At 37.1% G+C, this 23,978-nt stretch overlaps 1 protein-coding gene across 4 annotated transcripts in view; it reads right to left on the bottom strand.

The window, feature by feature from the left end:
• Window positions 1-23,978, bottom strand: part of BBOX1 (gamma-butyrobetaine hydroxylase 1) — a 96,686-nt gene that overhangs the window by 16,041 nt on the left and 56,667 nt on the right. For all 4 annotated transcript variants that reach the window (XM_030918915.1, XM_030918914.1, XM_030918913.1 and 1 more), the window contains exon 4: window positions 18,889-19,087. In XM_030918915.1, coding sequence (XP_030774775.1) covers window positions 18,889-19,087 — 199 coding nt within the window. The remainder of the gene's footprint in view (window positions 1-18,888; window positions 19,088-23,978) is intronic.

Genomic DNA, 23,978 nt, shown 5'->3' with positions numbered 1-23,978 from the left:
TACAGTCACAGACACTTCTGCCTTCTCCAAAGTAACTATGACTGTGACTTCTATAGTTATCATTTCCTTGCTTTTCTTTACAATTTTATCACCCAAATGTTCATCCAAGGACACTATGTTTGAACTTGCTCATTAATAATAATTGTTATATGTTTTAAGTCTATTAATCTACAAGTTTTTCCTTCAAACTGTGCTCCTTACAATTGTTGAAGAACTTAGAGAATTTGACCTATAGAGTTTCCCACAGTCTGGACTTCATTGAGTACGTACTCATGGTGCAGTTTCTGGGAAACTGGCAGCGAAATGCAGAGTCTTCGACAGTCTCTATTCTTTCTCTTTGGCAAAGCCACAGATGGCAGTATGTTCTTGTATTGCAAGACACATAACGCCTGGCTGTGTTTCTTTTTTGATGTTTGTACTGTTCATATTCAATGGCTATATTCGTTAGTTCATCAAGGGTTTCAAACAATGAAATATCAAACTGATACTCTTTTTAAAAAGATTTATCACTCAGAATACTTTTAAAGGGAGCCACTTTTTCTCATGCACTATTTGGTTACTCAGTATAACAGCTTACAGAGGGATGATGAGATAAACATTTGATTCTTTCTCTTTCTTTACCATTTGTAATATAACAAATTTGTTTCCTATCATTCCAAATTGAATAGTTTAAAAAATATGATGTATGAAAATGTATTAAACTAGATAGAGGTGATATTTGCACAAAATTGTGAATGTATTAAATGACACACAGCAGAATATACTAAATAAAGCGAATTACACTTTAAAATGGGTATTTAAAAAAATAATTTCAGCTTTTAGTTTCAGGGGGTACATGTGCATGTGCAGACTTGTTAGATGGGTATATTGCATAATCCTGAGGTTTGGGGTAAGATTGATCCCATCACTCAGATACTGAGCATAGTACCCAATGGGTAATTTTTCAGCTCTTTCCCTTTCCGTCCCTCCTGCCTCTAGTAGTTCCTAGTGTCTATTGTTGCCATCTTTATGTCCATGAGTACCCAATGTTTAGCTCCCACTTCTAAGTGAGAACACGTAGTATTTGGTTTTCTGTTCAGTTATTAATTTGCTTACAATAATGGCCTCCAGCTGCATCCATGTTGCTGCAAAGGCTGTGATTTTGTTCTTTCATATGGCTGTGTAGTATTCCATGGTGTCTATGTACCGCAAAATGATTAATTTTATTGTTGTGATAAATTTTACCCAAATTAAAAAATACCTTAGCTTAAAAGCTAAAGAAAAGATGAGTTAAAAAAAGAACTAAGGTTACTTGCAACTCTGTAGCAAGAAAATAAACCATTATTCAGACTTTGTAAGCTATTATCCTTGGAAGATCCAGACAATGCGTAACTGAAAGGAGGCCATGTTTAAAAATAAACCAAATATGGCTTGAAAAACGTCCACTATATATACATGCCATTTGATTGCTGTTATAATGTCTATTAATATATATTCATATGCATCAAATTATCTTTGAATAAATAAACATTGAACACCTTTTCTATTTCAGTCATTGATTTAGCATCAGAGATATAGCAGGGAACAAAAAGAGAGAAAAGTAATTGTTAAATTTAATAGAGATAGGTTCTACAAAGAAAATGAGGCAAGGTAAAGAGATAAGGAATGGGGCCGGAGAAGTATTTTTACAGAGATGATGCTGTGGGAAGTGCTCTATGAATAGGTGGCATTTTCCCCACAGAAACCCAAGCAAAATAAGGGAAGGAGAAATGTGAATTTCTGGGAGATGTATTTTAGGCAGAGGAACCCAAAGTGAAGAGGTTTTGAGTTTGGAGTATGTCTAGTGTGTTTGTGGAAGAACAAGGGCAGAACAAGGGCAGCATGGTTGAGACAGAGTCACCAGGGAATCAAGATTGGGAAATGTTCCAGATGCACCGAGAGAAGCCAGTTTCCAAAGGGCTTTGGGGTCTAGGATGAGGACTTGAGATTTTGGTTTACATGTGATGGGAAGCCATTGAAGTTTTCCATTACGTAAATTATACATTGTAATTGTCATTTCAAAGAATTGCTCTAGCCTCTGAGTAAGGGGTAGATGGTACTGGGAAAAAGGTGGGAGGAGGGAGAGATGATGGCAACCAGTTCTCTCCTAAACATGAGAATCACGATGATTCTCTCCTAACTATGGCTGCATGCATAGGAGAGAATGATTGAATTTGATCTTGAAAGGTAGAGTTACCAGGATTCTCTGACAAATTGGATGTAGGATATGAGAGAAATGGAGTCCAGAATGATGCCAAGGTTTTCAGCTTTAGAAACCAGGTGAGGGAGGTCCTATTTATTGAGATTCACTATATAAAAATTTATTATCTGGTTGAGGAGGAAGTTTGCTTCACCTAATTTAAAAAACTTTTAAATAAGTGCTTAAAAAAATCTCCATTCACATATGGACAAATGAGCACACAAAAGATGACCCTTGGTCTGGATGTTTTAGCTTCCCGGAAAGTCACTCTAGGCTGGTATTCTACTCTGCCTCTGGTATTCCCCCATACAATATGTACTACAACCAGGCAAACCTTTCTAGTGCTTCATGTTCATTTTGCCATTTCTCTATCAGAAGCTCTTACTGATTCTTCAGTCCCAGAAGGATAGAATTCAGTGCTGCTGATCCAGAATTCAAGAACCCAATGCAATTTTCTAACCTTGCCAGCTATTGCCATGCTTGAGTCATCTGTTCTAATTATGTTGATTTTAGCACTACACACTTTCCTGCCTTTTTTTCTGGTTTCTTTTTCTGCCCTTTTTTTCTGTTGTTTTCCCCATCTCTGTAATCGTTAATGAAAATCTAGCTCAGGTTCCAACTATTTCATAATCTCAATTCTAGAAAAAGTCTTGGTCTTTAGGTTCAAACTGCGCTGGCTTCAAAGCCTTGGTTTCTAATTCACAACTATATAATCTTGGACAATCCATCTATTATTTCTGAGCCCCAATTTATATATTTGGAAAATAGAACAATAATGTATTTCAAAAATTTGTAACAAATAAGAAAGTCTATGTCTGACACACAGGAGATGCCCCATAGGACTTTTCCTTCCTCTCATTCTTGTAATTACCCAGTATTTACTCCTACACTCAGAACTCTCATAAGCATGTTTTATTCATGTCATTTATTAGATCTGAATATGTTAGGTGTTTTATGAAGATGGTTATAATTTTTAAAGAGTCTAAGCTCATTTAAATATACAAATACATAATTCTGCTTCCTCTTCTGGACTGTAAACTCTTTTAGTGTACAACAAATACTTTTGATCTCCTACCATTAACTAAACCAGTGCCAATTCTAAAGCAGGGAACCAATACATTTTGACTGAATGAGTGTAAGCAGGGAGAGGGTGACTTTTATGAGCTTTCATTTTCATACGGTATGTAGTAAAGGGTATTAGTAGGGTGGTAGTGGCAGGAGGAGAGTGGGAATACAATCTATAATCTCTTCTCACGTGTGGGGATATTTTTCTTAACGGGAAAGAGTTCCTTACCTGTTCCCTGGGATTGAAGATAAAATTGACTATTTTGCTCTATTTTTCTCATTTAAAATTAGGGTAGAACACCTGATATATCTTTCACTAAGGGTCAAGCATCCCTCCATATGTGGCCATGAACTGGAAACAGGCCGAGTGAAAAAAGATGAGGAGTATTATAGTCTGCTGCAACTCATTTCAAACATGAGTCATACAATCCATTATATTGCAGTGAGAGTCGCCAAGAAATACATGTTCTCTGTGAAGTTCATGTCACTCCATAGACCATGCAAAATACAGATCCAGATGACTGTCAACACTGGCATTTGAAAAATAGTCAACATATGAGAAGAGATTTAAGGAGGTCAAAAAGTAATTTCGTCAAGGTGCAGAATGCATATCTTCTGACTAAGAAAATGCTGCTGTTGACACGATCAACAGGAAATGACCATTTGGATTCTTTTTCAAGAGTGGTGATGGTTTTGCATTGATTCACCTACATACTTTTTCCTGGTTCCTTCTATGATCAAGGGTAAACTGACGGAATTTTACTGCAGCCAAAACCTGGTTGAGATTCAAGGTGTAAGCATTAGCCAGAGAACAGATTTTTTCTTTGACATTCATTGACCTCTACAGGGATGGGGGTCTGTGACTTGGCTTCACCAGAGCAGTTCTCTGACCCTCTGAGCTAACTGGTAGGGAATGATAAAACATTTATTAGCCTCAGAGTGTCTTAGGCGCGGTATGGGATGCGTAGCCTAAAAGTCTATGCTCACATCTTATGATAAATCCCATGAAAGGAGCTCACCAATTCCAATCATAAACATTCTCCTAATGCTCATAGCACAAGTCTGGAAAAATCCCAGAAATGTCATCTGTTTTACCTTTCTACCTTGTCATAGAAATGAATCATGCCAAGAAGGCTGCTACTGATTGTTGAGGACACTAAGTTCTTACTTATGCATCCCAAATCCACATCTCCAAGAAAACACAGCAGAAATAAAATGCAAACATATTTGCACCATATAACCCTGAACTTGCCTGACCTTGAAGCTAAGCAGGATTGGGCCTGGTTAGTACTTGGATGGGAGAAACAGGTGCAAATGTGATTCATTTGTCATGAAGGAACTTTTAAAAAACCTAATGGTGAGGCCTTGGTGAGATGAAGGTGTATTTACATGCACCTCTCATTCGAGACAGATTCTAATGCTATTCCAAGTAAGGCAACAACTCAAGCAGATTACTAAGAATGGCCATGACTGAAGTAGAGGTATGGGGCCAGATTCTTTTAAAACTGAAGAGGCAAGTTCAACATAACATCTTAATCCAGTGGTATAGACTTGTTTACTATTGCGCTGGGGTGAGTGACTGAAACTCTGCAAATTATCCTGCTTTTATCAAAGATGCTGTTTTAAACAAACCTAAGTGTTTCCACTGAGCCATTTGTGTCATTCTCAACATCTCACTAAACTTTCCCTTACATTTTATTGTCTATTCAATATTTTTTGTCAAAAGCTCCTGTACTTTAAATAACTTTTAGCGAATATTTCATGAGATTGAGTTGAATGCTAATTTACTAAATTTGCCCAAACACAGATGACTAGTCATAGATAACCAAGATATTAATAACGTTTTGTGACAAATTCAGTTCCTTCAGTGCTTGTGGAATACTTGAATATTGTTTTTGCTGAATTTGTTCTTTATATCTTGGTGATGTCTTATTTTTTTAAAATGCAGTGTCATGGGATTTGTTCCTTATACCTTTGGTGATAAGTTTTACACTTGTTTTTTGAGTCAGGGTCTTGCTCTGTCACCCAGGTTGGAGTATGCCATGGTGTGATCATAGCTCACTGAAACCTCAAATTCCTGGTCTCATGTAATCCTTCTGTCTCAGCCTCCTGGTTAGCAGACATGTGCTACCATGCCTGGGCTAATATGCTTTTATTTTTATTTTTGTTGGGACAGTGTGTTGCTCTGGTGTCCTGCCTGGTCTTGAACTCATGGCCTCAAGCCATCCTCCTGCCTCAGCATCCCAAAGCACTGGGATTACAGGTGTGAATCCCATCACCTAGCCAACACTCTTTTGATTAATGGTTCACACTTAGAAAATCATGCTGGATTAATTTGTAAACTTTTCCTTTTTAAAAGTAATTTTTATACAAAAGGATGTTTTATGAGTGCAAACCTGGATTTCTTTTTATCAACAGTTGCAACCTCTGATCCACTTGCTGCAAGCTCTTCTCATCAGATTATGTAAGAATGACTTCTTTTGAACATTATTACTCATCCCATTGGATCTAAAATACAATGCCCATATATTGTTTATATTTTAAAATTTCAATATTAAATATGATCTGCTAGCTAAAAAGCAAAAAATACATTTTGTAGTTAATTAATCAAAGGAATATTATATTGCTTACTCTAGTTACAGCACTTCCACATATGAATTCCTAGATGCAGTCACTCACCAGAGCTCCATATATTTATTTTTCCATTATCATTTATTAGACACCTACAATGGTCCAGAAACTGGGGATCCAGAAGTGAATGGAATAGACATGGTACTTGTACCATATGGAATTTACAGTCTATGGGGAGGATGAATTAGTACGATTTATCTTACAAAGCTAAAGTACACCATGTTATGAGAGTAGGAAATAAAGACTAAATGGAGACCTGAAGATTGAGTAGGATTTACCTAGGCAAAGAGAAGAGTAAAGGTCATTGCAGGAAGGAGAAATAGCATGTGGGAAGGCCCAGTGGAGGGAAAGAACATCACCTAGGAGAGGAAGTTGAAGTTCAATGTGGGCCACAGTGGAGAGAGTTTGCTCTATGGCTATCCTTAGCTTCTGTTCAAATTCTGCTTCCACTGTTGTCCTGTAAAGTCTCAAAAAAACTCATTCCTTTAGAAACTGAGTTCAAAAGTATTCTTTTTTTTTTGAGACGGAGTCTTGCTCTGCCACCCAGACTGGAGTGCAGTGGCCTGTTCTCAGCTCACTGCAAACTCCGCCTCCGGGGTTCATGCCATTCTCCTGCCTCAGTCTCCTGAGTAGCTGGGACTACAGGTGCCGGCCGTCAAGCCCGGGTAATTCTTTTGTATTTTTAGTAGAAACGGAGTTTCACCGTGTTAGCCAGGATGGTTTCGATCTCCTAACCTTGTGATCCGCCAGCCTCGGCCTCCCAAAGTGCTGGGATTACAGATGTGAGCCACTGCGCCCGGCCCAAACAAATTCTTTGTCTCATAGCATTTAACCCAGTGCCAAAAATGTTTGTTGAGTAAAGACGTGGATTCTAGAATAATAAATTGTGCTACTTCCTGATTCACTATAACTTTAATTTTGGTTTACACTGTATATTTTAAGTACATTGTAATAGTGAATACTTTGGCTATTAACCATTTTTATTCCTTAATTCTAGGGAGAAGTGCTTACAGTTATTTGTAAACAATGCTTGGCAAAATTTCAAGAGTTGTGTTTTAAAAAGTAACTCTCTTTTGAGTTCTTCTTTCATTATAGACATTAATTGACATTTAATCCATCCCTGAAAAAGAAAGAGTTTATGCCTTTTTAAAAATAATTTCAACTTTTATTTTAGATCTGGGGGTACAAGGGCAGGTTTGTTACATGAGTATAATACATGGGCATTGCATGATTCATGCCATTTTTTAAGGTGAGAATTAGTATCCCCAAACACAAACTAGGGAAACAAAGATAACCTTTCTGATCTCTAGAATAGCTATTACTCAGTCCATTAAACTAATACGGAAATCTCCACAAGACCTAAAGATATAAAGTAAAGAGAGAGGTTTCTTAAATGATAGTGGTGACATAATTTAAAAGAATCTCTCTAAATTATCCCTATAGAACATCTAGAGTGAAAATTCAAGAATTCAATGACAATGTCTAAACAAAAATTAAGTGACAAGATATTCCCATGAACCAGGAAACAGGAGGGGATAGAGACAAACCTTTCAAAACCACAAGACCTATTATGATATTGGCAACTGTGCAGGAGAAAGCAGAGAGAAGCAACTGGGTACATGATGGATCTAAAACATTCCCAAATCACTAACAGGTGTTTACTCGACAGTGCAGTGGGGCAATGTGAGAATGGCAGTTAAACTTGGGAGGGGATTTCTACATTCCAGTATAGCTGAGTACCTACGGTCCATGGTAAGGGATCTGAATAGTTTGGAATTCATGAATTCTAGAAACTAACCAGATAAATCTCCCTTCCATGACCTTCCTTCTGAGAAGAGTGCATATTGAGTGGTACAGGAACAATATAGACAAAGAAAAAAACAAGGTCCTCATAAAAGTAAAGGAGAGGAACTAGAAGGTCTTAGAAAGTTGTCAGCCAGTTTTGAAATATAGCTTAAAACCATAAATTGAATAAGGTTTCTGAATCATGTCTCCTTTTAACAGTTAGGAAAACAAGTTTCACATAAAATTAGCAACAACAACAAAAAATATCAAGGTTTAAACTCAAAATTATTTTAAGAGAAAAAATCAAGATTAGTAGCAAAATAGCATACCTACAGACAGGCAGTACATGTCAGAAGGACAGGCCACCCCCAATAAAAAAGATAAAATATTATTTTTTTCTAACTTCTGTTTTTTTAAATAACTACGTCGAATGAATCCAAAAGTCTTTATCAAAATGGTCCAATATGTAAAAGAATAACCAACATCAGAATTAGAAACTCAAAAATGGACTGATGTATTAGGAAAGGAAAAATCTTTAAAAAGTCCTTAAACAACGACTAAATTAGAAGGAATGCAAGATCAAATAAGTGTAACAAGCCTTTAGGTAACTAGGAGATAAGAGGGAGAACAATTTAAAAGAAATCAATAGAAATGATTTGAGAGAAAGTAACAAAAGGACATGCAGAGAAGCCTTAAGATACGCATGAGTCCTCAAAAGAAGAAGCCCAAAGCAAAGGAACAGAACAGATACTAAAAAATGTGATTCACGAAACATTTTCTGAAAAAAAGTAATTAAAGCTGCCCTAAAACAAATCATATCCTCCCAGAAAAAGCTGTCCCAGAACAATCAATAGCAAGACATAGTCTATAAAATTGCTGGACATTTAAACAACAACAACAAAAATTCAAAATCCAGGTAAAAATGTCAAATTACTATGTTTTTGTTGTTGTTGAGACGGAGTCTCACACTGTTGCCCGGGCTGGAGTGCAGTGGCATGATCACTGCAACCTCTGCCTCCTGGGTTCAAGCAATTCTCCTGTCTCAACCTCCCAAGTAGCTGGAATTACAGGCACCCACCACCACGCCCAGCTATTTTTTCATATTTTTAGTAGAGACAGGGTTTCACTATGTTGGCCAGGCTGGTCTCAAGCTCCTGACCTAGTGATCCGCCTGCCTTAGCCTCCCAAAGTGCTGGGATTACAGGTGTGAGCCACGGTGCCCGGCCATTAAATTACTTTTAAGGAAAAGAAAATCATATTACCAATAAAACCATAAGTGACATATTAAAGATGCTGTGAGCCAAGAATTTATATTTAGCCAAGCCAATTTTCAAGTATAAAGGCCTTAAAACTGCTGTCAATATACACGAATTCAGAGAACACTGTCCCTGCGAGGCCTTCCTTAGGAATTTACAAGAGAATGGACTTCAGAAAACCAAAATGAATAGATACGTTGACGTAAGTTTGGTGCTGAGCAGTAAATTTATGTTTACGTGAATTAAATTGTAGGGGAGGAAAAAGAGATACTGAAAAACTAAAAAGTAGAAAAACCAAACTGCAGTGGTAAAGATGCATGTTGATGATAATACTCTAAACCAGGAAAGAAAGGAAGTGAGCACCATAAAACTTAGGAAAGTCATTACATTTGGGAAAAAGGCAAGGTTTATGCTGGTTGCGATGTGTCAATGGGTTTTGGGGTGGCTGGCAATGTTCCGTTTTTTGACCTGGCTGATGTTTAGGGTGTTTGCCTTATGATAGTCCATTAAGCTATACATTTATTTTATGTGATTTTCTATATCTGTATTATATTTTACCACGAGAAACCTATTTTACCAAACACAAACCTCACTTTTCTCCCCAAATGTAACAGCTTTCCTAAATTTTATGGTGTTCACTTCCTTTCTTTCCTGGTTTAGAGTATTATCAACCACATGCATCCTTAGCACTGCAGTTTGCTTTTTCTATTTTTTTGCTGTTCAATATCTTTTTTTCTCCCCTACAATTTAATTCATGTAAACATAAATTTACTGCTCAGCACCAAACTTATGTCAATGTGTCTATTCATTTTGGTTGTCTGAAGTCCATTCTTAGTAACAGAATAGCACAGTGGTTACAAGGGATGGGAGTAGGAGAAAAGGGGAGATATTTGTCAAAAGGGTAGAAATCTTTGGTTATTATATGAATAAGTACTGGAGACCTAAAGAATAGCATGGTGACAATAGTTGATAATAATGTATCATATACTTGAAATTTCCTAACAAAGTAGATGACAGGTCTTTTTGCCACAAAATATAAAGATAATGATGTGAAAGAATGGATATGTTAATCAGGTTGATCGTGGCAATCAAAATGTCATGTTGTACACTGTAAATATATACAATTTTTGTCTCTCATACCTCAATAAAGCTGCAAAAATAATTTAAAAATAAAATAAATAAAATTGAAAAAAGATATCGTTGTTGTACATTTATTTTTAAAGGTTAATAATACTGCCAGTAATAAAAATGAAGTCAGGTAGTGATAGAAGGATGACAACCACCTGTAAAAACACAAAGAAAAAGTTATAGCAATTTGCTTCAAAGGAAGCCCCAAAGACTTCATTATAAAAAACAAATAATGTAGTGCATTGCAAAAAAGTGAAATAATTAATGAGAATTCCACATTAAATATATTTAGTAGGGTTCTTTTTGAGTTGGAGGCAGTCAAATTTTACTTAATACATTTTATTAGAACAAAAATTGGGTTTTAGTTTTGATTTTTTAATGGGAAAGATTGAATAACATGTTTTTTGATTCTGTATCAATTGCCATTTTCCCTTTATGTAAATGGTTGGTGCTAATTTCAACACAGGAGAAAGCAATGAATATTCTGGTGCTGTCATTCTGACTTAATTTGATAAATTTCTATAAATGCTGTCTGATTATCTCCTTGCATCTGAGCAATCAACAGTTATTATGGCATTGGAAATTAGGAGACAAATGTTAGATAACAATAACCACCGTAGCAGCATGGTATAAAGGAAAGACTGCAGGCTGTTGAGTCAAGAAAACCTGGGTTTGTAGCCTGATTCTTCTGCCTCATTTTTTTGGGGATGATGGGTTAATGATTCTTCTCAGAATTGTGAAGATTCAAAAGAATCTATTCTGTTACTAAGAATGGACTTCAGACAACCAAAATGAATAGCTACATTGACATAAGTTTGGTGCTGAGCAGTAAACCGCTGAGCTCAAAACTTAGTACATAAAAGGGGCTTAATAAAAAAATATTTCTATCATCCCAATAACAGCCATCTGTCCTGGCTGCACAGAGTACAAGCAAGGAAGGAAGGTTGTATGTGTGTGTGTTGGGTGTGGGGTGGGGTATCAGAGGACTCGTTGAAAAGCAATTGCCTTAATTGGTTATCTCATACATTTCCTCAAGTGATTTCTAAAAGAGCATGAGATACAGAGATTATTTTTCCTTTCATTCATGAGATGACTTCATACTCAAGGGGTTTTGTTGGCAGCAGTATTAATTACTATGAAACTTAATATTACAAAGGGAACCCTGGAGACTGGATCTTGGCTGATAACATAAGCTGAGGTTCACAATGGCTCAAAGAACATAGCTTGTTACTCTGCTTAAGAAACCCTAATACTTACTAGAATACACATTTTAAAGAGTTTTTTTGGTCCCTCTATCAAAGCATTATAATTAGCACATTAAGTTATTAAGGAGTCCGAGTGTAAATTTTTTTTTTTTTTTTTTTTTTTTTTTTTTTTTTTTGAGATGGAGTCTCGCTCTGTCGCCCAGGCTGGAGTGCAGTGGCCGGATCTCAGCTCACTGCAAGCTCCGCCTCTCGGGTTTACGCCGTTCTCCTGCCTCAGCCTCCCTAGTAGCTGGGACTACAGACTCCCGCCACCTCGTCCGGCTAGTTTTTTTGGTGTGTTTTTTAGTAGAGACCGGGTTTCACCTTGGTAGCCAGGATGGTCTTGATCTCCTGACCTCCTGATCCGCCCGTCTCGGCCTCCCAAAGTGCTGGGATTACAGGCTTGAATCACCGCACCTGGCCCCAGTGTAAATGTTTAAAAAGTAAAATGAGATTACAATTAAATTTAGAACTCAGGCAATTTTTTTTGTCTTCTTCTCAAGTTTGAATTATTTCTAGGTTGATTTTTCATAACCCAGAAGCCATTTTTGTTCAAGAAGGGCTGTGTGGTTTTCTCAAGCAATTTCCTAATTAGAAACATCAACAAATGGGTAAACTTGTTTTTTCTTTCTCCAATCCCCACACTTCACAAATGTTTTCTGGTAACAAGTATTTCAAACAAGTAGCTGTTTCAAAGTCAGATTTGTACGGCAGTACTTATGGTAGGAGCAATTTCTTAGGGGCGAGATGCCAAGAAATAGTAATATTTTTCACTTGTACATCCTCGAATACAATCTAATGTGTGAAATGCTGCTGGGCTGGCTTACAAGACATCTTTCAGAAATGTGAGCAGAAGTCTAGTGGATGCTGGAAAGCTATATATTGTAGTTGTACTTCCCAGAGGCCATTTCAATATTGCAAATCCTTAACTGGTCTGGCTGGTGAATTAGATAAACAGCTCACTAGACACATTTCTATTTGACCTTATTTTATTCATCCAATGAAGCTTGCATGCAAGGAACTCATGAAGATATAACACTGGACAGTAGTAGTAGCATTCTACATTTTTCCAACAAACTTTCACCCAAGGACCTCAAAGGACATAGCAAGTATTAAAACACCCCTGCAGAAAGAGTGAGGCAAGTCCTCAGTAGAGGAGAATCAGAGAGATCTGGGAAATTACATGAAAAGCTCAGATTGACTTCTCACTTACAAACAGCCCATGGTGAAGCCATGATGAGACTGCTTCCCTGTTGATCCTCGAGCAGCTTTTGAGGAAGTAATCCAGTACAGATGCTCTGGGGCACTGGGTCCCCAATTCTTCCCAAACTTTTTGGGCATAAAGTTTCCAAAGTATTTACCTATATTTTCTACTATAAACTTGTGGCCTTATAGGTTTTATTCAGCAGTTATATAGCTTCCATGCAATGCTATACAAGATAAAATTTGACTACCACCAAGATCCACATTTATCTTATCTCCTTTTCCTATTGCCTCTTGCCTTCTTTATTTGATTCCTTGAAGTTCATATCTCAGATTTTTGTTTCCAGTTTTATCCCATTATTCTTACCAGTGTAACCCTTATTACATGTATTAATGCAATTTGCTGATGCCAGCAAATAAAACATTCTTAGAAAAAAAACAAATCTGAACTTCTGGGCTCAGTTCTAAAAAGAAAGATGTCTTGCTAGCTAAGGTTAGAATTTTTTTTCTCTTCTGCTTGACTTTTTGAGGAAGAAGAGTCACTTTGAGTTGCCCATGAGGTTAATTTTTAAATTATGGACTGACAAATTTTGACAATGTTGTCAAAGAGTTTTTGTTGTCTTGTTCAGATGGAAGTCTACAATATCTTACTTAGCACATATTTCCTTTCATTAAAATTTCCTGAGAGATAATTGTGTGTCAGGTGCTGAGTTAACAGTAAAGATACAACCCTGATTATGCCACCATTTATGCCTATAAGGAGCTCAACATGACAGTGGCAATGGCAATGTTATATGCCTTCTTAGTTTTCAAAGGTTATTTTTGACTGATAGAGTTACAAGGAGGATAATTAATAATATCAAATATAGTTGACAAATATTTTTTAAAATGACACTGTACTCTTCCCACCAAGTCTTTCTTTCTCTCTCTTTCTCTGTCATGTACACACACATACTCACAGATGAGCTTCTGTAAATAATAATTCCCTGGCCTCTCCAGTTTATTTAGTTGTCCAACTCATTAAAAAAGGAATTTTCAGGGTTTGAGTTTTGCCATTTTAGAGAAGATTGTCTGAACTTCTCAATATTATCTTACCAGAATTATAGTATGAAAAGACCATGCATTGGTATAGTCCAGCCAAACAACAACAACAACAACAACAACAACAACAATAACAACAACAGTAGTGACATCTTACATGAGTGCTGTTCATTTTCTTTTGTTAATATAGTGCATGTATTACTACTAAAAATAGAATCTGCAACAAAAAATAGAAATTGCCTTACTTTGTGTTATGAATTTGTGGGAGGGAATTTCCACTTCTCTTTCCTGGTGGGCCATCAAGAGTGCAAAACTGGTTCATTTGAGTGAGGAGCATATAATTATTTTGTTTTATTATAATGCCAGGGCTTGGGGATGAGGTACTGATAGTGGTTTCACAGAACAGAGGCTGGGAGAGAATTTCTGCTGGAGCGATGCAGAGGATGCCAGGTCAATGGGAGGATGTAGCAGGTGTGGTGGTTGGAAGGGAAGAGGAAAAATATTAGTAAGTCAACTGAGAAGGGCAGGAAAGGCCAAAAAGCAGCCAAAAAGACATGAAGACTTGGCACAGGTTGTCTGTAGGCAGAATAAAGGTCCAGGGGATATAAAAACAAGAGAGATACATGTAGCAAACAAAAGGTTAAGCAGGAAGAGAAAGAAGCAGTCCTGAACAAACAAGTGAGAAAGGGACTGATTGAGGGGATGGCCAGGAATGGGGAAGAATGGCATGTCATAGAAATGGCATGTGTCCGAGTTGAATTAGCTTGAGGATGGGGAGGAAGGGCTGCACGGCATTGCATAATCTTAATTAAATTTATATTATCTTGCCACACCTTTTTATACAATGGTATCCTGTGTAAATTTTGAGAAGTGGATTCATTTTGTCTGAAGATCATATTGGTAGATGAATATTTCCCCATCTTGACCATGATTTGCATCATCCTGGGGATCACCTTCCTGTTATCCACCCTCTTTGAACTGCTGTTGGCATACATTGACTGTCACGTTCCCTCAGTTGGAATGCCAAAAGTCCGGGGTTACTTTTCAGTCTGTTCCTTGGTTTTATGGAATTTCTTATTGGCTTAGATTACTTGAAGGAAGCCAATTCAAATATTTACATTTACCCACATACAGCAATTACAAAAGATATTTTTTCATAAAGTAGAAACCCAAATCTAAACTCAACAAAATGCCTAGTACAGTGCCATGCACGTATTAGTATTCAAGAAAGATACTCTATTTGATGGATAGAAATTGTACTTTCTTTGGGATTTACTTTGTAGGATACATTCTGAAAAAACATCCTAACTTGGTATAATCCTTGAAAATGACAGTGTATGGTAGAATGTAGTTTACAATAACTATTTCCCAATGGATTAAGTCATGTCATAAAATTCATTTCTTCAATAATATCACCTTTCCCAAAAGGGCTCCAGAAAATTATTTTCACTGATTTTCTTTTTTTTGGTGGGGGAGAAAGGACATGAGATGAGGCATTTTGGCGCTGGTCTGTAAAAGCATTGTCCTAAATCAAAGGTTTAAATTCTTGAAAGGTTGTCTTTTTACATACTGCTCCATGTTTACATGTATTTGACAAAGGTGACAATGAGAGTTTCTTTACCTACTCTTATTCTTTTGTACCAGGAAAGTATTCATCATTATCAAGTCAGTAAAGTTACTGAGCATTTCACATGGTTGCATAAAAAATATTGTCTAGATGATGTGCTGACAAAATAATGACAAGCATCTGAGAAAATACAGATGTGGAAAATGACATGCACTTTTGTCCTGAAAGTTATTGCCATTTTGATTTAGTTGAAAGTAAGTTTATAATGGTGAAAGATTCTAATAATTATTCCATTCATCTGCTGGTTTATAGTCCTTTACAAAGATTTAGGCATGATTTATTCATTAAACATTTATTCCTTGCCTGCTGTATATGAAGACAACATGAAATGCTGGAATCTACTGTTTTTTTGTTCATTCAACCAACCACTTAGCAATTGAGATGACAGCCAAGAACCAAAAATAGCTATTCGCATTTTCATTTTCATTTTAGACTCATGCATTTAACAGTTTTGAAACTAATAACCCTACTTGAATGGAAAAGTGCGAGGTGGATATTAGTTTCCCAAGGAAAGCATGTCTAACGTGGCACCATCAGCAAGCTATTATTGTTTTAGGCATCTAACCAAGAGCATAAGCTTCCTTGAAAAATCTGCATGGAGAGCAAAGTTTACTTTTAACTGTTCCACTTTCCTTTCTCTATCCCTCTTCTGTTGTTTAATCTCTTTTCTTCATTATTTATTGTGTGCATTTATTCATTCCATTCACTCACTCACTCACCAACTAATTATTTTTCAAACAAGAGTAAGATACTTTTCCAGTGGAGAAACAAAGATATGAAAGAGAGGGACATTGTTTAAGGCAGCTACTGAGTCTGTTCTGAAGATGTCATGTCCAGGCACAACCAAAGTAGAAAGAATAACGTGGTAAATGCCATTTAGTGCACATCATTGTGAGAGTTCAGATGATGTAAAGCACCCCGGTTCTATCCCAACGGAGACCTGCCTTCTATTGAAGTCTCCCTTCCTTTCAGCCAGAGGTTGTCAACCTTGGCTGTACATGAGAATCACCTGCAGAGTTTTGAAAAGTCCTGATACTCAGGCCAAATACCAGTACTGTTAAAAAATAAAAAATAAAAAAAGGAAAACACACTGTGGAGATGGGATGCAGATGTCAGTATTTTTTAAATGGGCTATTCCAATAAGCAGCTTAGGTTGAAAATCACTGTTCTAAGTATCCCTTCTTCTTTTAAATATCAGACTTCAGTATCACTTCTGCACATTACTATGCAGAGAAATGGAAAAAGGGGACAATATTAGAGAAAATATTTATTTTTCATATCCTCTGAACAACATCAACAAAAACAAAAAAGCAGATAAAACAACAATAACAAAAACAACAAAACTGTTCTGTCAGTTCTTGAGGTAGGGAATTAAAAATTGTCAAAAAATACGTGGACAGATCTTGATAACTAGTGGTGGAAGTAAGGGGTAAGGTGGTAAGAAAGGCATTTTCTGGCATGTGTATAATTTGAGAGATTCAGGTAAGAAATGTGATTATCTAAGGAAGGTAGGATGGGGTAGGTTAACTTATCTGGTTACATGGCAAGGTCTGTAAAGGACATGGAATGGTAGTAGGAGATCTGATTTGTTTTGACAACAGACCTTTAGTATTTATTCCAATAATTTCACAATATTAGATCAGTGGCCAAATTATTAAGCCCTTTTATAGAACCTGCAAAAACAAAACAAAACACACATAATAAATCAAGCTTAGATTTGACCCCTAGTGTGATGGGTTTGGGGGGCAGTTTAGAGAACTCCAACAAAGATCTCAAAATTTGGCCACTGTTATTAAATTGTGAAATGTCTTGGAATAGATACAAAAAGTTTGTTGTCAGCAAATAAAAACTAAGTGAAACGACTTAGAAGAGATTCGTTTCGAAGTGTCCTATTTAACACCAGTGGCTAAAAGCTCTTCTTTTCTGTGTGCTTTCTTCATATTATTGGCAGCAAGGTAGAGTAGAAAGTCCATAGATAGGACAGACTCTGGTTCCTTTATTACTATCTGTGGGCACTTGGGTTACAAATTAATTCTCTGGGCTTCAGTTTCCTTATCAGTGAACTGAAGGATAATATTCATATTGGAAAGTTGTTGTGAGAATTAAATGAACAAAACATAATACAGTTGAGGCTCTTAATAATTTTGAGACTTTTCCCCCTCTTTCCTTTGTCTGTTGTTGCTGTAGTCTCTAGGGCAGCTCAAATTCTTGCAGATGTAAGGGAGATACAAATTTTATACAACACAAATCCACTAATGGTAAATGTAAGTTTCGGAGTCAGAGTAGGTGCTGGGTTGTCTAAGTCTAAACATGGCAGAGATGGCAGTCTTTCAGTGATTGAATATTTTTGGTCTCCTGTTTATCTACAGACCAAGTCTTACTCTAGTTTAGGAGTGGCAAACCTAAGGAGTAGCAGGGCACTTGCAGGTCTGGAGAGGGTGGAGGATTTTGGCAAACTGGAGAGTGAGTCTATGCTCTCTTCAAAGGCAGCCTCTATTTGTATCCATGTATTGTTGGCATGCAAGGATTTAGGCTCTGTTGTTGCTAGAGATGATTTTTCAAGAAAAGTCAGGTCCATATGTAATGTAAAATCTCCCAGTTTTTAAGTGTTGACAACTAATTCCGTTTTCTTTCAACATCATGTGGGCCAAACCAAATATCTGAATACATCCCATGTGCTTCCAGTTGCAACCTTTGGAATTGGAAGGTTCCTTTCACTTTCAATGCTTTCTACTCTATGAGCCCAAGAATAACTGTATTTATCTCACATGAGGGGCTCACTCTAAAGAAATATAGTTATACTCCCATGTCTACATAAGTGTTTCCTGTTGTTGTGTTTCACTGTCCATAATTAATGTTACCTCCAAGGAAATTCTTATGCAAACAGCCTCTTATTCCAAAGTTAAAATCAATTATATCTCCCTGTTACTTACTAAAGCACATAGGACTAATTTTACGAATGTTAGTTTTATCTTTTTAACACATCTGTAACTGACTTTAATTTCTCAGGGCCCAACTTTAATTTTCAGCCAACTCTTGGGAGGTAAAAGTTTAAGAAACTTTAACATAAAGTTTAATATGTTGTAAAGTCTTGGAGAAACACAGTCTTTCATCACATCTGTTGTGGAATAAATTATGTCCCCCCAGATTCATATGATGAAGGCCTAACCCCCAATGTTTGGAGATAGAGCCTTGGGCCCTAAGCTAACAGGACTAGTGTCCATATTAGAAGAACAGACAGCAGGAGTGTGCTATGCACTGAAGAAAGGTCATGCGAGGACACAGTGAGAAGGCAGTCATCTGCAAGCCAGAAAATGTAAGCCTCACCAGAAACCAACCCTGTCAGTACCTTGATCTTAGACTTTCAGTTTCCAGAACTATAAAAAGAAAATAAATTTCTGCTGTTTAAGTTTTCTGATCTGTGATATTTTGTTATGGCAGCCCAAGAAGACTACATATACCACTTATAACCAGCCTGATGTCTTTGGTGCCTGGTGTCTTTGGGCTTTTGGGCTCTTAAAAAATTATCATTCTCAGCAAAACACTACTTTTAGACTCTTCTTTTTATCTGGCTTCCTGCTCAAGACATTATGAAAATTTCTGTATCTTCAATCAAGGGGGTCTTCCTCAGTTGTGAAATATTTCAAACTTTATCTGTGATGGCAGAATACAAACCATTTGGTGACTCACCCATAAAATGTGAGATAGAGGAAACCGATTCTTTTCCCAAGTTTTGAAACTTCTCCTGGTTTGTCAGATGCTCCGGTGAGTCGTACTATGCCTACTTTCTTGAGGGTGGAAAGCCACTTGTATGCATGTTCGTCATATCTTAAAACATCTTCAAAATCCAAAGTGGGTAGCTGGAGCTCTGAGCCCCAGTATTGACATTCTGTGAATTGAGAAAATGAAGAAACCAGATGGGATTACATTCTTTTTATATAGGATGATAACCTCAGAGAAAGGGCTAGTTCGTTAAAGTTGATTGTTGATTTATAATGGAGTTTATTAAATGTTATTCATATTAGAAATGCTCAAGTCACTAGGCCTTTCTTCCTTGGTGCCACACCAGTCTGTTATAGGCCTCCTGCTTACAACTGTGTCTGGCCCATAGCAGGTATTCAATATGTCCCATTTGTTAAGGGAATAGTGTTTAGCTGATGAATGGCTCTTGATCTGTATGTCCTTAGGGCTTCTCTGCATGGACACTGCTTAGAAATAACTCTGAGATACTGTATGTGTTAATGGACAAGTTATATTGCTCAACTCCAAATAGATGATAAAATCAAAATGGTAGATTAGAACAGAATATGTCTATTCTTGGGGACTGGGGGCTGAGGAGAGCTTTGACATGGTAGGTACAGCTCTTCTTTCCTCTTATTTCACCTGATAAGAAGCAACCTCTGGGATCAAGTCATCCTTTGGGGTCAGCAAAAAAAGATGAAGGTATATTTCTGGAATACATAGACCTTTTGGTGGGAGTGCCACACAGATAAGGTCAAATGCTTCCGTTAGCTCTCTCATTCTTCATGATTAAATGCTCATAAAAATGCTTAATTGAAAAAACAAAAAGAAAAATGTAAAAAATAATTGGCTTTCAAACCGGGCTCTCCCAAAGGAAGTGGAACACAGAGGAAATGCAAATTTGCCCACGAAAATAACACAGATATTACCAACTGAATTCAGGAAAAGCCTGACTCTAGCTAATCCATTTGATTTCTTCCTTCCTTGGTAAGAAAATTGCCCTAGGAAGGTAAGCCTTCCTAAAAAATGACAGAATGAGAACTTCTTTTTTTTTTTTTTTTTTTTTTTTTTTTTTTTTTTTTTTTTTTTTTTTTTTTTTATTATACTTTAAGTTCTAGGGTACATGTGCATAACGTGCAGGTTTGTTACATATGTATACTTATGCCATGTTGGTGTGCTGCACCCATCAACTCGTCAGCACCCATCAATTCATCATTTATATCATGTATAACTCCCCAATGCAATCCCTCCCTCCTCCCCCCTCCCCCCTCCCCATGATAGACCCCAGTGTGTGATGTTCCCCTTCCCGAGTCCAAGTGATCTCATTGTTCAGTTCCCACCTATGAGTGAGAACATGCGGTGTTTGGTTTTCTCTTCTTGTGATAGTTTGCTAAGAATGATGGTTTCCAGCTGCATCCATGTCCCTCAGAATGAGAACTTCTGATCTCAATATCACTGTGAGCAATGCTTTACTTTTCTAGCTGGGGAATGTGTCATTTTATAGAAACAAAATAAAGCCCCTGTTTAAGAATGAAGAATGGGTCAGTGCCTCTTATAATAGTTGTGGACTGGAAATCATTGCTTCTTTGATGTCAGCATAGCTGTTTCTACACAAATAGGAGTTTTTGTAGGAGTCAGTGGCTTTGGTAGTAAAAAGATACATATAGGTGCAGGGAGCCACTTCTTGCTCTTCCACCAGCTAGTTGCATAAGGACATTGGCAGAAGTTAGTAGGTATGTGTATGTATGAAAGCCTAATTAGGCTATAAATGCACATATTGCCAAAGTTTCTGGGTTATTAAGCATAGCAGTTTGCATGATGAGCTAGAATTTCCAGACCAAAATTGCAAACTGTAAATTAGGCCTCCCTAGAGTTACATTAATTATTTTTTACTATGCTAATATTCGTTAGTACTGAACACATTCCACAGCCCCAGTGACTACTGTATTGTCCCTGAAACTTGAGCTGATATCCAGCCACTGGTTCTGAATTCCTAACTTTAACTCTTTTCTCTCTGTGAGGAGTAACCAGAACTGAAATAACCACAGTCTTTCCAGCTCCTTAAGCATTGCTTTTCAAGTGCTTCTGATATTTGGAAAACTTTAGAATTTAATATTAATCAAGTCACTTTGGCAAAGAGAAACAGGTCAGCATGTGGGCTATGTTTTATTAGGCCAGAGCAAGTTGGTTAAATCAATAACAGACAATGAGGTGTGAAGGTTTCAGGATGGTTATACATTTTGGGGGAGGGAGGAAGGATGGTTTGATACAGTTTCTTGGTATTTCTTGATTATATGAGCTACCTAATCAATAGTCATTTGTTGGTTTATATTTTCAATAAGGCTAATATTTTATCATGTCACAAGGCATGGTGATAGGCAGTAGGTTTTGAAGAGTTCACAGTCTACAGGAGAATTTGACATGGAAGGTGGCAATTAAAACAAAATACAATCATTGCTATAGTTGAGATACGTTCAGGATACTAAGAAGGTATCTGTTGTGGGAAGTCATGGACCACAAATGGAGGGACCGGCTGGAGCCACGGCAGAGGAACATAAGTTGTGAAGATTTCATGGACATTTATCGGTTTCCAAATAATACTTTTATAATTTCTTATGCCTGTCTTTACTTTAATCTCTTAATCCTGTTATCTTTATAAGCTGAGGATATACATCACCTCAGGACCACTGTGATAATTGTGTTAACTGTACAAACTGATTGTAAAACATGTGTGTTTGAACAATATGAAATCAGGGCACCTTGAAAAAGAACAGAATAACAGCAAATTTTAGGGAACAAGGGAAGACAACCATAAGGTCTGACTGCCGGTGGGGTCGGGCAAAAAGAGCCATATTTTTCTTCTTGCAGAGAGCCTATAAATGGACATGCAAGTAGGGAAGATATCGCTAAATTCTTTAGCTAGCAAGGAATATTAATATTAATACCCTGGGAAAGGAATGCATTCCTGGGGGGAGGTCTATAAATGGCCGCTCTGGGAATGTCTGTCTTATGCAGTTGAGATAAGGACTGAGACATGCCCTGGTCTCCTGCAGTATCCTCAGGCTTACTAGGGTGGGGAAAAACTCCACCCTGGTAAATTTGTGGTCAGACTGGTTCTCTGCTCTCGAACTCTGTTTTCTGTTGTTCAAGATGTTTGTCAAGACAATACATGCACTGCTGAACATAGACCCTTATCAGTAGTTCTGCTTTTGCCCTTTGACTTATGATCTTTGTTAAACCCTTACCAGGAGTTCTGCTTTTGCCTTTTGTCCTGTTCCCTCAGAAGCATGTGATCTTTGTTAGACCCTTACTAGTAGTTCTGCTTTTCACCTTTTGAAGCATGTGATCTTTGTACCTACTCCCTGTTCTTACACCCCCTCCCCTTTTGAAACCCGTAATAAAAACTTGCTGGTCTGAGACTCAGGTGGGCATCACAGTCCTACTGATATGTGATGTCACTCCCGGAGGCCCAGCTGTAAAATTCTTCTCTTTGTACTGTCTCTCTTTATTTCTCAGCCAGCTGACACTTATGGAAAATAGAAAGAATCTACGTTGAAATATTGGGAAGTGGGTTCTCCCAATAGATATCAAATTTTCTGATCCCTTGTCTAATGCTCTTTCTTGATGCCCAGCTACCCTTTCACGTTCATGAAGTTCCCCAGGGCAGTCCCTCAGACTTCAACTATTTCCAAAAGAAAATGGGATTGATTTCATATGGTAAGAGCCTCTTCTCAGAGAGGCAATAGATGTGGCTTTGTTTTGAATATTGGATTATGTGATTGTTTGCTTTGCCACTCTCATTTGCTCATTGTGTTTATAGTCCTCTGCTTGTAACATCTGATACCAATTAAAAAGATTTGCAGGAAGAGGATGATAAATGTTATACAAATTACCTACTGACTGCCTAACTAGAAAGGTCATTTGGGTTTTAGTGAGAAGAAAAATTTACTGGCCAAAACATCAGTGTTAAGGGCATACATAACAAATCACCATTTCCTCTTTCCAAAGCTCACACCTAAGTGGACCATGTCCAGAACATTAAAAGATTTATTGAAAACAGCTTTAAGCTTGTTACAAATCAGGGGCTCATGGAGTATTAGAAGTGGATGGGATGTTAAAGACTCACTTGGCATTTCGTATTGGTTTTTGGATTTCCCATCACCATTTGTTCTTATCGCTGAACAAAACATTTGCCTAAATTGCAGATGAAAATTCTAGTTTTCTGGCACTGTGGTAATTGGTCCAAAAATATATTTTCTATTCCTCTGTAGACTGTTGTATGGAATTAGGTATGGTCTACATGATTATCTATAGTAAATGTGTTGCCTTTACTGCAGCTGTTTAAGTAATTTATTGATGAGCATTTATTAAGATTTTAAGAAAAATGTATTGTTTCCTATTGAGAGTAAACCAGCCTAGAGAGATGATAGGGGTACAGACTATAGTACTGTCCAATAGGGCTTTCTGCAATAATGGAAATATTCCATATCTGTGCTGTCCAATATCATAGCTACTAGAAACACATTGAGATTTGACATCTGGCTGGTGAAACAGAGGCACTAAACTTTCTACTTTATTTAATTTTAATTAATTTAAATAAATAGCCATATGGACTGGTACTGTATTAGATAAGTCATTCATGAAGAAAAGAGCATGGAGGCAAGAGGCTTGGGTTTGAATCATTGTCTAGCCACTTACCAGATGCTGTCATTTCTTGGCTTCTTCTCTGTGATTCAGTTTTTTTATAAAATAGAGACAGTTATACTTACTCTGCAGATCTTTTGTGACCATGTAATGATATTATGAAAGGAGTTTGGTACAGTACATGGCATATAGAAGATCCATAGTATCAATAATAATAGCTAATATTTGCTGAATACTTTCTACGAGTGCTAGATGCTTCTGTACCTTATTTCTTTTAATTTCCACAGCAAATATATGTAATAGATGCTTGCAGTGTTGCTGTGTTATAGAGAAGGGAACAGAGTTCTAAGTCATGCAGCTAATGATTTACAGGACTACTTAGTCAAATCCAGGTG

Source organism: Rhinopithecus roxellana, chromosome 15 (genome assembly GCF_007565055.1).
Source record: "Rhinopithecus roxellana isolate Shanxi Qingling chromosome 15, ASM756505v1, whole genome shotgun sequence".
Lineage (NCBI taxonomy): Eukaryota > Metazoa > Chordata > Mammalia > Primates > Cercopithecidae > Rhinopithecus > Rhinopithecus roxellana.
The sequence above is the reverse complement of the archived record's forward strand: the minus strand, read 5'-3'. Positions and strand labels throughout refer to the sequence as shown.